This window comes from Poecilia reticulata, linkage group LG6, assembly GCF_000633615.1.
Source record: "Poecilia reticulata strain Guanapo linkage group LG6, Guppy_female_1.0+MT, whole genome shotgun sequence".
NCBI classification, from domain to species: domain Eukaryota; kingdom Metazoa; phylum Chordata; class Actinopteri; order Cyprinodontiformes; family Poeciliidae; genus Poecilia; species Poecilia reticulata.
The window spans coordinates 15,358,983-15,376,634 of NC_024336.1; the positions used below are offsets into that span (position 1 = coordinate 15,358,983).

At 38.5% G+C, this 17,652-nt stretch overlaps 1 protein-coding gene across 2 annotated transcripts in view; it reads right to left on the reverse strand.

Annotated features, from left to right (window-relative positions):
* Positions 1-219: 219 nt before the first annotated feature.
* Positions 220-17,652, reverse strand: part of banp (BTG3 associated nuclear protein) — a 40,096-nt gene continuing 22,663 nt past the window's right edge. For both annotated transcript variants that reach the window (XM_017305529.1, XM_008411479.2), the window contains exons 12-13: positions 7,570-7,710; positions 220-1,694 (exon numbers count right to left, since the gene is read on the reverse strand). In XM_017305529.1, the coding sequence (XP_017161018.1) occupies positions 1,578-1,694; positions 7,570-7,710 (258 nt within the window). In that variant the 3' untranslated portion in view covers positions 220-1,577. The remainder of the gene's footprint in view (positions 1,695-7,569; positions 7,711-17,652) is intronic.

The following is a 17,652-nucleotide window of genomic DNA, read 5'->3' on the forward strand; positions in this document are numbered from 1 at the left end:
CCCCATGGACCATCCTATGAAATATTAGCCCGGCTTTGCGTACAATTTTACAAGGGGAGTAAATGGACTTTAGCAGGACTTCCAAAGGGCGGGAGAGAGGTGAAAACACAAGTTCAGTGGGAGTGGAAAAAAAACAAAGCAGATACAGTGAAGAAAGCTTTTAAAGGGAGTGAGAGACAGCTACACCAGACTCAAAGGAAACAAAAGAAAGCAGCCAAGACCAAAGATGTTGTTTTATCAAGTTCATTTTGTCGCCTGGTTCACATCCTCAATCCAAAATACACCATTACATCACACCGAGCATGGGAAACATGCTCACAGCAACACATACAGTCTTCAAGTGTCTCTCTTATCTCTGCCCTGTCTGACCGTACGTGTATATACATCATTAACGAAGATTCTCTCAAATACAACACATCCTCTATATTTAGACAAAACTGTAGCAGATATGCATTTCAAGGAATGTAATTGTAGATCATAAACAATAACGAGAGAAGCATTAATTACACTCTGGACAAAAACTATGCTGAGCTCATTTTGCTGCATTCTTTTTTGTCAGGATTGTTAAAAGTACAGTAGCCTATTCTTGTGGTAACTGAAGCCAATGTGATTCATACATACTTCAAAAGCAGGATAAATTAGCTCAACATGTAACTTCAACAACCTCAAACCGAAACGATCAACTCAGGGAGACTTATTGTCTTTCCACACTGGATGTAATAGAACTTTGAAGGCAAATTGATGGCAATTGAGATGATAAAGACTGAAAAAAATAAAATAAAAGCACTTTTTTTATGGTGGCCACAAACATGTTTTATTCGCAAAAGTGGATCTGTCATACAGACAAAACTGAGACAAATAAACAACTTCAGGGTTTCAGTGGATGTCAACAAGTTTTATGTCCCGTCTACTCCAGCGCTGTCTCTTCCATTTATGGTTTTCTCTAAAATTAAAGCTTCTCAAATTTTACATGGTGTAACAATTAAATAAATAAAACATGAAAAACAAAAATCTAAGACTGCAGAGATATGAAAATAAGCCAGGCAAAGCCAAGAAAGGTTCAGCTCAAAGCTGGGAGACATAGTGCGGACTGAATTGTTGTGAAGGACAACAATTCAGTTCTTTTTTCATACAAAAAAAAAAAAAAAAAGAGTAGCTGTCCTTATCTACATCCACCTCTCTATTGGCGTGCACCAGGGCAAGTAAGGATAAGCAAAGCCAAATATTAACTATATGAGATTTTTCTAAAGCTGATGAAATATTAGCATACTGAACCCCCTCCGTGTCCCGACAGTAGTCCAGGTCCTTCTGGTTATAAAAGTGCAACAATGACCACAGTTGATCTGGGAGTGTAACGAGTTCTTAAAAATATCATCTCATTGTATACCACTTGGTGTAAAAAAAAAAAAGAAAAAAAATCCAGCAGTTTGCAAAGAAAAGGAATAATTCTTTCTCTCTGTTTCATCAGTGACCTTAAGAAACTTTCTAGCTTGATTGCTTGTCAGACTTTTCCCACAGAGACACACTGGGCCATGCTGCATGGCAGAGTTCAGGTCTGCGATGTATCAAATGAGATCTCAGGTGGCCACAGAGCTGACAATCTGGACAACCTCGCCATTGTCTCCGTGGATGGCACCCTGGATGGCTTCTTTCACCTCCATCTCAGCCTGCAAAGCCGGTGCCAGTTCAGCAGCCTGTGAAACAGAGGGGGGAAAAACAGAAAGAGGAAGTGTTGTTGATGAGGAAAACAGTGAGATGCTGCAGTTAAAATATTATTTATGTAGCATACTGCTCTGAATCAAAGCTGATTCAAAATAAAGGCTAAGATCACAGTTAATCGGAAAAAAAAGAAAAGAAAAAAAAGCTCTACAAAGCTGGAAACGCAGACCTTGAGACTCAGGAGCACCTTAGAAAACAACTGTCAGTCAACAAGGTTTGTCGTGCGTGCCGTGTTTCACGTTACGCAAAAACGTAACATGAAAATGAATTAGACAACATCGCAGGAAAACATGTATATGCAATTATGTGGAGAAACTTTCAGCGTTTTCTGGAAATGAGCTCATCTCAGATGAGCACAAAGAATGTTGGTGTGGTAAACACATGTTCTGTTGTCAAACGAGACCATGTGTCAGATTTTATTTGGCGAGAAAAAAAGTTTTTAAAGAGTTTTTACGTGCCAACGATGGAAAAAAGTTTTTGTCGGCGCAAAACACAAAAGACAACTCTAGCGAAAAATTAGGGATGGATTTTTATAATCAAGGTTTAAAAGAAAAACGACACCCTCAGTCAAATGTAAGATTTCCTCCTAAGATCCGAGGCATAATAAAAATCAGAAGATTGGCTCAACACAACTGCAGATGAACAACAACAGAAACACAGCATTTGCCAGAGGTATTCGATCATCTGCCTTCATACACATAACTTGGGTGACGTCCCGTTTCTAATCCACAGGGTTCAGTCCGATGTCAGGTCCACCCAATGCCAATATAACAGCTTCAGCTCATCTGGAAAGGCAGTTTACAATGTTTATAAGATGTTGTGGCCATTCTTCTCCAAGCAGGCTTGAGGTCAGACGCTGATGTTCAACGAGAAGCCCTGGCTTGAAGTCTGCTTCCACTATTTTACATTACCACAAACAGCCAAGTGTGAAATATTTAATAGGGAGGAAATGTTTTGACTGAACTTATTGTACAAATGGCATCCCGTCACTGTATCGTGGAGATCTGAGTAAGCTCCTGAGAGCAACCCATTCTGCACTTTCAGTTTTCCCATAAGACCTATGTTCAGCATCAGCATTAAAATGAAATCATAGATAGAAATCAAATCAGATGAAGTACAGAAAAGGAAGAAGTTATTTAAAAGGAAAGTTTATTTCAAGAGATAACAGGAAGGCTGAACAGAATATAGTGACTTTATTCTGGTTTGATCATTTAAAGCTTTTAGCATCTTGTAGAAAATGCTGGATATGTTCACTTTGCAGAAATCTCATATTTAAGGTGAACATCTACGTTCTCAGAATGCACCCAAAGTTTAACATTAACCATCCTGATTATGAACATAAGATGTTCTTTACAGTTTGAAAAGAGAACTATATTCATTTTGTTCTTCCTTAACATATTAACGTTGAAGTTGAAATATTTAAAATATTACTCTGAAATATTTATTTTTGAACGTTTTAGGTTCTTCTTATGGAGAAATCCTGAAAAACCTAAATTAATATTGTCTGGTGGGGGAAAAAAAAAAAAAAGAGCATTGGAACTCTGCTTAGTGCGTCTATTTCAGACGGAACAAGGTAGCGTCTGGTAATCTTGTATTTATTTATCAAATCAAGGTTCATGACTCAGTCCTAGATGATGACCATGTAGAATGACTCACTCCTTCCTTGAACTAATGCCAAACGTTTCCTCAAAGACACCTGCAGCATAAAATCCTTCCTCTAGCCCAGCATGTTGTCACTACTCAACAGCTATGACTCGAACCCAGCTGCACCAAAGCAAAACACAAAGTACTATGACTAAGGACCCCAAAAGTTAATATTTGAAGAACAGATGTTGTCCTTACAGATGAAATTATGATTATTGTGTGTGTACTACGTATGTTTACAACACCCTCAACATGTGTAAACTGTTTTATGTGATATGTTTATTACCGCAAGAAATTTAATACAAAGTGCCTTCATATATTTGCATCTCCAGTGACTGGTTAAAAATTTACTGATATGGATGTGCTTGGTTGGTGTCAATCTCCAGAAGACAAATAGTTTGTAATTAGAAAGAGGGGCTTATTTTTCAGGATTTCAAAACCTTCTTAAAGTTCTCATTTTTCCCCACAGTCAAGCTAATAATAAACCATGAGTCAGATACTAGCCAGACAAAATCCCTAGATTGCAGAAAGGGCCTTTGGACTGCAGAAAATATCTCTCCGGTAAGCTCCTTTCTCATCTATGTAATGGAAACAATTAAATAAAAAGAAAGGAAAATGCAGAGACAAACACATCAGAGTGAGTAATTTTTCAGTGTGTTGTATAAGTGTAACCACATGTCTGGAAACTGATGTGAGCCTGTCTCCTGATTTAACAGTACTCTAAAGGGTGAACTAAGGAACAATGCTAACCTTTCTCTGAACTTTAACCCACAATGAGGATACTGTAAAACACCAAAACCCAGCTGTGAGAACAACATGCCCTGGACCAGGTAGGCAGATCCATCCATCGCTAAAAACATTAAAACATTCGGCTGACCCGCTTACTATTTGTTTATGAAGTCCGTCCAAAGATTCAATCAACTTGCCCGAATGGTTGGATTTTGATAACAACTGATATAGCTCTGGGTCTGATTCCAGCGAGGTTACATTTTGTTTGGTCAGTGAACGCTTTATAATCAAGTGTTGAACATTATCACACACATGGCCTCACTGAGCCCCATTTGTATTGAAACACACTGATGAATGATCAGTCCATTTCAATTCAGATCTGCACCCACGTAAGAAAAATAAATTTCTTCTTATGCAAACAAGCTGCTTGATTTGAGAATGTGCCAAACTTCGTGAAGCAGAGATGGTGGAACACAGTACATAGTCTGTTATCACTCCGCAAAGCCCTGCAAAAACATTCGCACCTTTCATCTTAGTACGACCACAAACTTCCCGTGAATTTAATTAGGATTTTGTGTGATAGACCAACATAATGTGGTATACAATTGTGAAGCGGAAGAAAAAAGATTTTCTTTTTTCACAAATAGAAATCTGAAAAGCATGGCGTTCTTTTCCTTTCAGCCCCTTTGAGTCATTCCTTTGCAATTACAGCTGTATGTCATTTGGAGTTTGTCTGTGCTAGCTTTACCAGTCACAGTCTGGAGTCTTTGCCCCTTCTTCTTTACAAAGAAGCTCAAGCTCAGTCAGATTTCACGGATAGCATCTGTGAAAGATTTTTTCTTTCTTTTTTTTTTTTTAGATTTGCCATAAATTCTTAAGTAGATTTAGGTTTGGACTTTGACTGGGCTGTTCCAACGCATGAACTTGCTTTGATCTAAACTGTTGTAGTTCCGGCTGTGCTGTTGAGGTTGTTGTCCTGGTCAAAGGTGAATCTCTGCCCAAATATGAATTATTATATAGCCAGATTTTCTTTTGGGAATGTCCTGCATTTAGCTCCAACAATCTTTCAACTCTGACCAGCTTCCCAGTCATTACAGCATGTAGCTTCCAACACCATGTTTTATCACAGGAATGGTGTGTTCAGGGGGACTTCATTTACAAAATAAAGATTTTAACTTGTCGCCAAAAAAGATGCATTTTGGTCCCAGAAGAATTTTTTAATTTGGCTTTCTTTCGACAATGACCATCTTCTTAACACACCTACATAGAAGCCAGATTTGAACAGCTAATAATTGTCCGATTCAAAAAGTCTCCAAACTGAGCTGTTGCCTTCTCCACTTCCTCCAGCTCTTGGTCGATTCTCTGATTGGTTTGCCCCAGTCTGTCATTTTTACCCCAATAGTCATTTTTACTATTGGTTCTCGATTGCTGAGTGATGCCGCAAAAATCGAAGAGTCGACCACAACTGATGTGTGTTCATGGCCCCCACACATTCCCTTATGAATGCCCACAGTAGACCGGAACAGACCGTAATGGAGGCGCTCACAACTGTGGTAGAACCGAACCACACATTAACTGGTTAGAGTGCGACTTGCTAGTGGAGAAGTGCCTTAATGGTCTCTAGCAAAGCTCGGAGGCATTCATAGAACAACTAAATTTATACTGTGGTTTAAAGTGCATTACACACTGGTGGACTTTATTTCTTAATTGGGTGACTTCTTAAGGCGATCCCTTCCTCCCACACTTGTGGCAGTCACTTAAAGGCGTTTAAATGATTGGTAAATAAAAACAAAAATTAAAAAAAAAAGTGCTATTCCTTCTAATTAACAGTAGTGCACCACCTTGTGTTGGTTTATCACAGTAAAAATCTAATAAAAGTAAATTGAAGTTTGTGGTTGCAATGTCACAAAATGGGAAAGGGCTGAAGGAGCCTAAACATTTTTTGATGAGAAGACACTTAAAGGATATCAGTACGGTAATCTACTCCCAAAACACCCAATCAATTCAGCCGTCTCCCACTCACAAAATCATGGAACCCATTACCTAGCCAACTACAGACAACAGAAGGACAACAAAAGGGGCTCATATGGACTGGGCGAGGTCCTACATGGGAAATTCCTAATTTGCAAGCATGGCTGGACAACACATTTGGAGCCTGTATTTCTTAAAAGAAGGTAAATATTATCCGAGTATGCAAGGAGATTCTTATCAATACCAAAAAGGCCTTTTCAAACAGCCATAAATCACCTACAGTGTTTCTTTTGCTTATGTAATAGCAAAGCAACAAACAGTTCATTCATTGAAGAACTTGAAGGGAACCATCTGAGCTTACATTTAAAGGGAAAGACACCGCAGCAAGAAGAAAAATGAAACGCAATCTTTGGTATATTTAGGGAAAAGAAAAGAAGAAAGAACAATGGGACTGTGCTGTTGCTTTAAATCTCTTGCAGAGTTTAAATGACCACTTCAAAGGCTAGCCCCCATGCGCCTGAACACCATCCTGATCCAAAATGTGGTTGTTGCTTAATCAGTTCAATCATAGGGGGATTTGGGGCATTTTACTAATTACTACCCTTTTCCTTGTATCACACCATGAGACTCAGTACTTCTTTAAATTTAATTACTGGTTGTCCAACAGTCTGGAAAAACTACATCAGATGGTGAAATTGCCAACTCTAAACTCTCATGCATCAACAACTTTAAAGGTATGATTCCTGTAGCTACTTATATTATGACAATCTAACAGTTGGGAAGAGCTTTAGAGCTTTCTGCTCAACTAAAGCTGTGAAGGTTACTCAGAATGTGTGTGCCTAGCGTAGTGACACTTTAAATGACGACTTTTCTGAGTCTTCTTTTGTCCGTCGTTTTGTTAACAATTGCTTTGTGTCCGCATTTTATTGCAACAACCAACACTGTGTAAGGTTTTTGTGATCCACTGTTCTATTGTGATCTTGGTCTGGTTTAGAAAAGCAACCCTGACAAGCAAATTGTGCATCCATTTGAATTGGGATTTGGTGAAGTCCTTCTTCTTTTACGTCTCTTAATCTAGAGACATTAAAGAAAAGGATTTACGTGAACATGATTTTGTTTTATGAGGAATGAACAAAGGTCTTACTAGTTTTAAAAAGTTCCAATATGCTTAAAGGATGAAAGCTGGACTGGTACTATTTTAGTACCAGAAAAGACCAGCGACTTTTCGACACCCATTAGGGATGCAATGAGATATCACGCCACAAGAGCTCATGATATTTAAACACTGCAATATTTCTGCATGTCATTATAACTCTGTTTCACAACTGCTATCAACTTGCTGGCAGTATGCAACTTTGTCTGGTGAAGTAAGTTTAGGCTATGAATGAGCCTCAGATATTACATTATGTACTTTAAGGTCTACAAACTGCAATGTTTTCCTACAATAAACAAGCTGTGAACAGCTGTGAATGTAAGAGTCTGAAAGAGTTTGATTTGTTGTTTTACCTGCACAGCCGCTGCGTGATCTGAAACAGGAGCTAGCTGCACGTACTGCACTTGGATGTCAGGTGGGAGGGCGGACCCCTCTACTGCCGTGGCGCCTCCATCGGCTGAAGCAACGGCTATCAACTGAGCTCCACGAAGTACCTAGGGAATTCATCAAGGGGCAGAGAGATAGAAGGATCAATTACAATTCACCATACAGGCCCTTTTGTTTCAGCATCAGAAGTCAGTTTATGCTAATACATAGCAACTGCAAATGCAAGACGGGCACCACAGTGGCATAATTTCTATGATCAACTATGGGTGTGACATGATGAAACCTCCCAGTCAAAGATGGCAACAAAGACACATTAGAGAAAGAAGATTTTAGGATGAGGAGTACATGCTCTGCACAGAGATGCATAAAGGACACACAATCATTTCATTTGCTGGAATAACAATCCATTTGGGGTGTGTATATGTGTGTGGGAGGGGAGGGCAATTAAACCAAAAGAACCGTGTCAAAAGATGCTGCTGATCAGAATCAAGATTTGCTTCTTGTTCTTAAAAAACAGATTTGAATGGTATGTTCAATTATCAAAGGATCTACCCAAAGTATACTGGCACTGTTTTAGTTGGACTTTATTTGTGCACCTCACATTTGTCCTGTAACCTGCAGTATTTTACTGTATTTGTAGATTATCAGATGTGCAGTGGGAAACTTGGAGAAAATGCATTGGTTGTATTTTTCTACAAACATTTCTCTGTGAAGACATGTTCATTTAAATTTAACCACAAAGTAGAAAATGTTCTGAATGCCTTTAATTATGCTTGTTAAAGAGTAATCTGAATCAGCCTATGCATCATCTGTTTAAAATTTTATAAAGTTTGACAACTGGAAAATTGCCACAAATGGATCAAATCATTAAAAAAAAACAAAAAACATAACCATTATGTTTGCAATAGATTCAGCAACAGAAAACTCACTCCATTTTACCAAATGTGTGACATAGGTTTGATAGGTTGCTTTAAAGGATGGTCCTTTCATTGGAAATAATATAACTATTGATTTTTATGCAAGCAAGTAGATCAAATATGACTGTGGCGTAATGGTTTATAAAATAGTGTTTCCGTGAACCACCAAGTTTTTGAGACTTGGATTGTTTCTACATTGCAAAAATCTACTTTGGTCTGCACCCCATTCTGACTGCTGTTTAATCTGCAGTGGTCTCAACTTCTTTGTCTTTATCCACACTGAGGTCATTGAAAGAGCTATAAAATGGAAGTGAGATATTAACAACCCATAAACACCCTGCAAAATCCTAATTCAAAATATCCTAACCAAGTAACAGGGAATCTAGGTTGTTCTGAAGAAGAGTGGTGGCAGCAAACTGCTACCATTAAAATGCACTGGAATAAAAGTCACATTATGTAACGTAAACCTAAAACAGCAACACTGTCTATCCATACCTTAAATTAAAGGTAGTAGAATAAAACCATCAATGTATGACTTCTAAAATATGAAAATGCATAGAAACAAATAAGACTGGTGTAACTATATCAATTTTTCCCCATTTTCCTCATTCATAGACACCAGATAGTAAGTTTCACTTCATAACCAAGATTGCGGAGGAGAAATTTATTCAATTTAACTAAGGTTTGTATGCTTCAAAAAATGCATGTTATTTAAACTCAAATGTGAACATAATGGGTAACGTGCATTTAGAAAACAAGAAGTCAAATGACTCTGCAAGAAGGTCTTTATCTCCCCTTGTGTAGAAAACCAGATGCCAGCGTCAAAGTTGTGTAGTTTTGGTGCAATAATAACAGAACAATGGTGTGTGGCACCATTTCTTAAGGCATTTTAGAATCTCTCTGTGTCCTCTGCCAGTCTTGGCCAGGATTCATTTGCAGGATAGTTTTTACCTCAATGGAATTTTCTTGGTGAAATACAGATTAACTACAAATACAATAAAACAATTTCTTTCCAGCTCTTCTTTTAGGCAGAATCTAACAGTTAAAAAGAGCTGCATCGAGATCAGCATGGCACTGCTGTTAATTTAAAACACATAAGTTATACGTGACAACAGACACACATATTAACACGCAATCATGCTGTCAACGCAACACACAGACAGACGGATAGAGAGAAAGCTCCAGCCAGCTCGGTCCTGGTGCACGATCACTTTAATTAGCTCGAGGACTGAGAGAACACTGCTAGGCTCTCCTGTGGTCCGGAGCCCTGCAACAATAATAGGGATACTTTCTGTTTGAAGTGGAGCCTTCTTGCATGAGATAAACAAAATGATCTCATTTGTATTCTTTTAATTTTTTAATTTCACGGCCTTAAATTAAACACAAGTCATCTGCAAAAAAAATCCCAAGTCTCATAGGTTTCTTGTGCATTTCGCTATGTGGGGTCTCTGTTTGCGGGACCAACCTCGGACGTGCTCAGCAGACTATAAAAAGTTAAAGATGAATAAGCAAGCCCACAGAAAAACAGCAAACCTCAATTGCACATGGTGTTTGTTGCTCTAATCTCTGAGTCCCACACTGTTTCGCAGACTCTCTTGTCCAACTGCTGCTTTGAAGTTCTGAGGTGATGACTGGCCTCAAAGGTTCGGTTCGAGTCCACCAGGGTGACGCTTCACCAGCGTTGCCACAAATTTTGCTGCCTCATCACCAGCCCCAGTCAGCCTGATGGAAGCCATTAGCGTAAGCAGTCCATCTGACTCATTGGATCGCACCACAAGGACACTTAAAAGAACAGACTGGGTTGGATGCGACTGGGTTAGGCTCTGAACAAAGCCGGCAGCGATTACGTCTGGGTAAAATGAATCGCAGTTTGGTGACCTATAAATCTGAACCATTTGAACCACTACACTGGTGGGTTGGTGTAAACAGTAATCTAACATTTAAGAAATAATTTCACATGTTGAGAAATACTTGCATTTGCTTTCTTGCCAAGAGTTGGAGGAGAGTATCAATCCCTCTCATGTCTGCCAACAGCCGTTTTGCTTTGCATTAGCAGAAACAGCTGCGAGCAGACAGTCTCCGTTTGCCTCCATGCTTCGACTGTTTTCAACTCAGAAAATATGTATGACTTGTAAAAAAGAGATTAATAGTTTTAACAAATTTCCCGGCAATTAAATAAAATCTACTCCCAAAAAAAATGTGGCTGCAATTATTAAACAGCATTGTGCAAAACCAGCGCAAACAGAGCTCAGTGTGACAAGTCACTAGAAGGGTGAGAAACCAGCTGCTCAGACGTTTGCCATGGCAGACATCCACAGAGAAGCATCGTTAGCTCCGCTCTGTCACACTGTTACATTAGGCAACATAAGCAGCTCGTGCCAAGTTCTCATCTCTTTGTAATCCCTCTGTAGGAGTGTTTCTCTGCAGTCCAAATGGTATATCTAAGAGTACAATTACTGGAGTTTGGGGAGGAGGGATGGGTTGACAGAGGAGGGGATGCGGTTGAGATTCGAGACTGTAAACACTTGTCTCACTCAATTAGAGTCTCATCCTCCTTTTGAGAGCCGTTTGCATTCTCAGCTGTGAGGAGCAACACACAGAGGTTCAGTGAAGCATTTACAGAGTTGGAACGGCGTGTGAGATCTGCGGAGGGATTGCACGGGAACTTTTCGGCTCCACTTCCTGTCCCAGAAACTTTCTCTAAGAGAACAACCAGTCTCTACTGTTTGGGTGTGAAGCTGCCAAATTTGGCATTAAAGTCAGACCGAGATGAAAACAACACAAAGACAGACACAAACTATCTGTGATTAAATACTTTTTGGCTTTTTGAATTAAAAATTTCATTACTATGACTAAATGATTAAACTGAAGCTCATATAAAAAGAGATAATTAGGTGACTCGGTGAGAGCTAATGATAATTGCTTCTTGCTGCTAATAGGATATAATCATCATTTAGCTCGTTAGCACTCATGCGACAACAGAAATAATTACAATGTTGCATCAAAAAGAAAAGGTCTAATGAGGCCACAGTGATCTTGCTTGTAGATGAAGGTTTCATTAACAACAAAATGATTAATAGTGAAAGAAATGCACTGAACAACAGGCTAGCAAATGCTATGAGTAGCCTCTCTTTCAGCATAAAAGTTACTTGAGACTGCAGAAGCAGAGAAGCGATTGAACCTACTCAATCCTTCTTTCCTCGACTGGGTGTCAGGTTGAGGTCAGCGATCTGGATGATGTGGTCTTTTGTTGGTGGAGTTTGGGGTGTGGCTGATTTTACTCTCAGAGTTTGAGTTACTGGTCAAAAAAAAATGTTTAGCATCTTAAATTCTCCATGGTGCCTTGCACATGTAATTGACTTTAACTGATAGATAAACAAAGAGTAAGGCATTATTCCGAAGAAGCAGGAAAACGTTTAATGGTTTTCAAAATGTTTAACAGCTGAAAAATTGTGGTGACTTGTGATCAGATCATTTATTTTGACATCTTTGGTGATGAGCTCCAAATCTATGATCTTTGAAAACCTCCCTGTCATCACTCTAATCTTTAGCTATTATATTGGATTCTGTATCAGATTTAAACTGAAGCTCTGACTGGACCACTGTTACAGGAAGCATGCTGACAACATTAAAATATTACTTTAACCTAAAGTAATATTTAACCCATTACTAAATAATACTAAATACTAAGTAATACTAAATATTACTTTAATAATATTAAACTTTAAACTTTAATAATATTACTTTAATAATATTACTTTAATAATATTACTTTAATAATATTAAAGTAATATTTAGTATTACTTTAATATTAAATATTACAGTAATATCTTGGAAGAGCATCTTGGATGCTAAATCCTGTGCATTTGCTTAACATTTTATTAAGGCTAAGATTTACTTTCATTGTGACTTAATACAGTAGACCTCAGGCAGTGGACTCAGTTTGTGAAAATAAATAGATCTGTCAGCAGATTTTAAATGCTTTGCTGCTGCCCTTCCCAATTAGAGATCAGTTGGTTGGTAATCATTGTTCTGCGAGGCTTAAACGCAGATCAGATTAGCTGGAGAAAATGGAAAATAAACCGCAGCAACGGAAAAAAGACCTCTGAAAAATTAGCATTTAAAATTCTCTGGAGGCATTGTCAGGAGACATAAAGAGGGAGAAAAAGAAACTTTTACTTATGCTGTAATGCTTATAATAAGTCCCACAGAAAAGTAGTTAAATACAGCAATACGAATCCAAGGGTAAAAACAAATAAACAACAACAAAAAAAACTCAGTACAAAAATCAAATGTACAGATAACCAGCATGACTCAATGTGGCTGTTTTTAAGGCTTTACAATTACAATTGTCTTTTTTCACTCGATGTAACCATCATAACCACAAATAAGAGCTTTTAGAGGACTAAATCATTAGTAAGACTTAATACTCCTTTAAACTCAGCTGTTCAACAACTAAATCCCCTCCTTTTAATTGAGCACATGTGAATCTGTGGGAGCTTATCCCTTTGTTTAACGTGTTCTGAAACCTGACTCCATACAGATAGGAAAAAAAATAAAAAATACTCTCAGAGGTCAAACCACACAAATGTGGTTCCTATCGCTTCTAGAGAAATACCACCTCTTCTTTTAGATCTTGGAAATACTAAACCAAAACAGGAAAAAAAGAAAAGAAAAAAAAACATTTGGAGTTTGTGATGCTTGAAACTTCCTCCCCATTTAGCAGCAGTCAACAACATCTGCAAAGCCTGGGCAGATGTTAAAGCAGAAACACCAGCTCTGGCTGGGCAGGCTATGTCTAACTGGAAGGGGAGAGAGAGACTAAGGCTTGGCTAAAACCTGGCTGTGAAAACGCACATTTATACCACCAACCGTCCAACAGCTTGTTTTGTGTGGGCTTGGAAAATAAAAATAACGCCTTATACATCTCACTGCAGTCATTACATTTCTTGGTTAATTGTTTTTTTTTTAAATATATTTTGTCTCTTAGGCTGAGGGCTTTATGTGACTGTAGCTGGGCCTCAGCAGAATGACACAATGGAAAACAATAAGCCCTGTGATAGCAACCAAAACCTGCAGAAAATAAAATGCAAGCAGATCTCAATAAATGAGAATATCATCTAACATTTAATAATGCAATTAAATTTTAAAGTGAACTTTTATGTTCTATAGATGATTTCAGTGTTTACAGAGTGCTGTTTCCATGGACAATAATAAAAAGTTTAGTGGAGACAAAAATGAATTTTGGGTTTAAATTAATTTAAGGCAATGGTTATCCATAATAACAGAGATAGATGCTTGCCATGTAAAACAATGTGGGCATGGGACACCAAGTGCTTCACTGGTAGAGCAAGAGTACCTCAACACAGTTGTCCCTGGTTTGATTCCTGGCCTTGGGCCATTTACTGCATCTCCTTTTCTTTCTGACATTCTTCCTGTAAAGCTGCTAATTAATAAAGGCCAATAAAACATTTTAAAGACATAAAAAAAACCCTGTTGAATTTGACTTTTTGTATTAAATTACTGAAATAAATTAATTTAGAAATGATATTTAATTTACAAAGATGTAACTGTATAAAACCAGTAGAAGTTCTTGACAGCTTTTTTCCTTTACACTTATCTGGAGATAAGACACTGTGGGCACATGGGCCAACACATAAAATTCCCCATCACCATGTGATTCTGTAGAATGCTTGTTTTATATGAGCTTGTGACCTAAAAACTTCCCATCTTTACCCCGAACACGACTGTTTCTGCACCACAGCTCAACACCTGCAACCAATCAAACCCTCCCTTGTATCCTTTGGTTTGCAACTCCCACCAACAAACTGGGAGTCGCAATAAGGACCGACTCTGGGAGATTTTTTTATGACAAAACCAGTTTGAACCAATTCCTGATCCAGAGCAGGAATACCAAAGGAGTCTGATGGCAACAACAACAGGCCACAGTGAGGGATTGAGCTGACGAAAAAACAAAACAAAACAAAAACAAACCAAAAAAAACAAAGTGCCATGAAGACTTTCTCTGTTCTCTAGTTCAAATAAAACCCTTTTGTGCCTGATTGGCGAAGGCATTTTTACAATGCCAGTAAATTTTGTGATTTAGGATGTTGACTTTATCATGTTATCATGTTTCCAATTATCCTGTTTTATTCTGTGGAGCCAGAAGATGATATACACCGGTTGTAAAATTTAACCAACAACAAAAAAAAAAAAAAACACCCCTTGTAACAAGTCACTTTATCTCATGTTGATTCAGAAGCTGCAAACGAGCCTTGATGGAGCCAAGAAATTTCTTAAATCAAATATCCCTTTACTGACACCAGTAAACATGAAACAATTTTCTCATGTTTTCCATTCTTTATCACTTTAAACACCCATAAATACAAGTAAAGTGGTATGTGGACATTAGATGTTCACTGACCTTTAACCAACCTACACTTAAAGCTAACAGGTTGCTCAGGAAGTTGACCCCAAATGTACTCCCAACTGTTTCAGCTCTGATTTCAGATTTGCTGTGGACAGCATCTGTCATCATCATCATTAGGTAGCTCACTAAGGGCTTTTGATTTATCAGTACATCACATCTCTCAGGTAAATTCAGTTTGACTGCTGGCAAAACACTTTTAAACATTATCAAAAGAATGCTTGGGGTCAACTCCCAATCAACGTTTATCTTGCTCTCTGTGAAAGATTTCTTACACAGCCACAATAATAAACGCCAAAGGCTGTGAGTATTATATGCTGCTTACTTATTCCCTTTATTTGTTTTTGCAAAGAAATTTTTTTTTCAAAACAAAAGCGTAGTTCCAATGCTGGCTTTAGTTCATTCCCAAGTCCATTCCAATATTTGCAAAATTCCCTGATAAAGATGTTTGCATTTCAGTGGCTTGATGTGAACCAAGAGACATAAACTCTATGACCACATTAGGGTAGGTAAAAGAGGAAATGCAATAAACAGACCTGAAGCAACTTCATGTTGCTATTATGTCAATGTTGACAAAAATCTCTTTCTGTGGAATCTCTCTGATTCAATGCTAAATCAACGCAACAGAGAATTGGAGCAGCTCTGTTTGCAAAAGTGGAGCCAAATGAGTAATAGCAAGGTGTACCTAATAAAACTAATTGTGAAGGAACAAGTTAAATTATATGGGCACTAAATGCACTAAAACTAACAATCCAGCACCATTTGACTCAAACCTGTCGGCTCTGGTGTGGATGCTGACTCACAGTAAAATCCATCTAAAACATCTGCTCCATTTTTACTTGGAGCAAAACCATCCTTTGCTTTGCCCCGAAAGACAGACGAAAACACAAGTGGGGGTACCCTCCTCTGCACAACTCCGAAATGCTGACTCAACCATATGCATCAACATTCACGTTTGGAGCTTAAAGGGATTCCTCCAATCTTTTGCCCTCTATCTCCAGGGCCTAATGCCACCAGGACACAAAGCAGACCACAACTCTTTTGAAACAAAATCCGCCACTTGATCCCTAAATCCTCAAGTGTTTATGTACATCCCACTAATACGACAGATTGGTCATGAAACATCTTGTTTGCATCATCTCGTCTCAGTGTTATTCTCCCAGAGCTCTGTGAATCACAGGCATCATAACAACCACTTCCACCCCAGAAACAACACTCTGAAGGGGGGGAAAAAATGGGGTGGGGGGGACAAGTGAGCAACCCAGGCCACATGCCAGCAGTATGACTCCAGCACATATCACACCACACCATGTTTCTGCAAGGTTAAGCCTACACATTTCTCATCTGCTTTTTGTTTGGAAAGAACAAATCAGAACAAAATGTAATTTCCATGCCAGACCCTTCTCAGTGGAGCTGTCGTTTCTGGCTGTTGTCACACAAATGCAAACAAGAGCATCCCCATTTGTGTTACAAAATGGTTTGGGAAGAGCTGGGGTCAGACACAATAAAAAGTTATATTTCTTTACAGCCATTTTGTCACTTCTTTCTCACGCATTTGGACTTCCATAATAATTTGTTCCTTTACTATCCTCTCATCATCTCTTAGCACAACACTTTTTCTTTTCTTCCGGGTACTGCTGCTGTGCTTACAAGTTCTGGCAGCAAGGCTGGATGGACCAGTGCCGAGCTGGACTCTCTTCTGTGACCCAGTTCCCATACTGACCATGAAGAACATCAATTGGGATGGTGCAACAGATGCGGGGAAACATGTGCTGACCGAAGAAAATGGCAGTAGTTCAACTATGGTGAGGAAGAGAACTGGTGGGACAATGTCCAGACTTTAGAGGAATATGTCTAAAACCCATAACGGACGGCTGTCAAGTCAGTCACTTGTAAATGATGCGAGTTGATGACAAGATCAGTGAAATTAGAAAAGCCCTTTAGGACTCTCTTGAGATGTGCCGGATTTTCCCAGATAGCCATGGTAAAGGGTAATGATATCTGGTGGTGGAACTTCTCCAACACTGTTGGCTTACTCAATATGGGATTTGATGCCTTTCTGAAAGTTTTATTAGACACGTTTAGCCATTTCCTGCTCTCATAAATTAGTTTCAGAAAGTCTTTAATGTACATATTTTCTCATCCGTTCTTGAAATCCCAAACTATTGCGCGACAGTAGCATTGAAAACTAACAACAAGTCTGTTAGTGAGGTCATTTCTTCATACACCCAGTAGCTCTGACCTTATCCTGGACACTATTTTTGAAGTATAATTTAATTTTTGTTGTAAAATGTTAATTTCTAGATTTTTGGGGATTTTATTGCTCTTAATTTAGAAATTATTTGCTTTAATGATATGACGTCTCCACAAGATCCCTGACAAATTCAAGAGGTTTATAGACTGGCAAAGCGCACTTAGCAAATAGAATGGACGACTGTAGCATGCTAAACAAAGAGTGTAAAATTGAAGTAAGGTGCAGCATCCTCCATCTTTCAAAAAGCCCCCAAAAAACTGGAATACCCAGAGTTCCTTCCAAAGTTGGTCGACTTGCAAATCAAATAACTTTGGAACTTAGGTTTCAAAAGGGTATTAAGTCTGACAGCTCCAGAGCTCATTCAAATCACTGAAACCATCTCATCTGGCTTTGTGGCAACATGATTATGCACAAGTAATTCTTGGATTTAAAGCATGAAAGTTAATTTCGA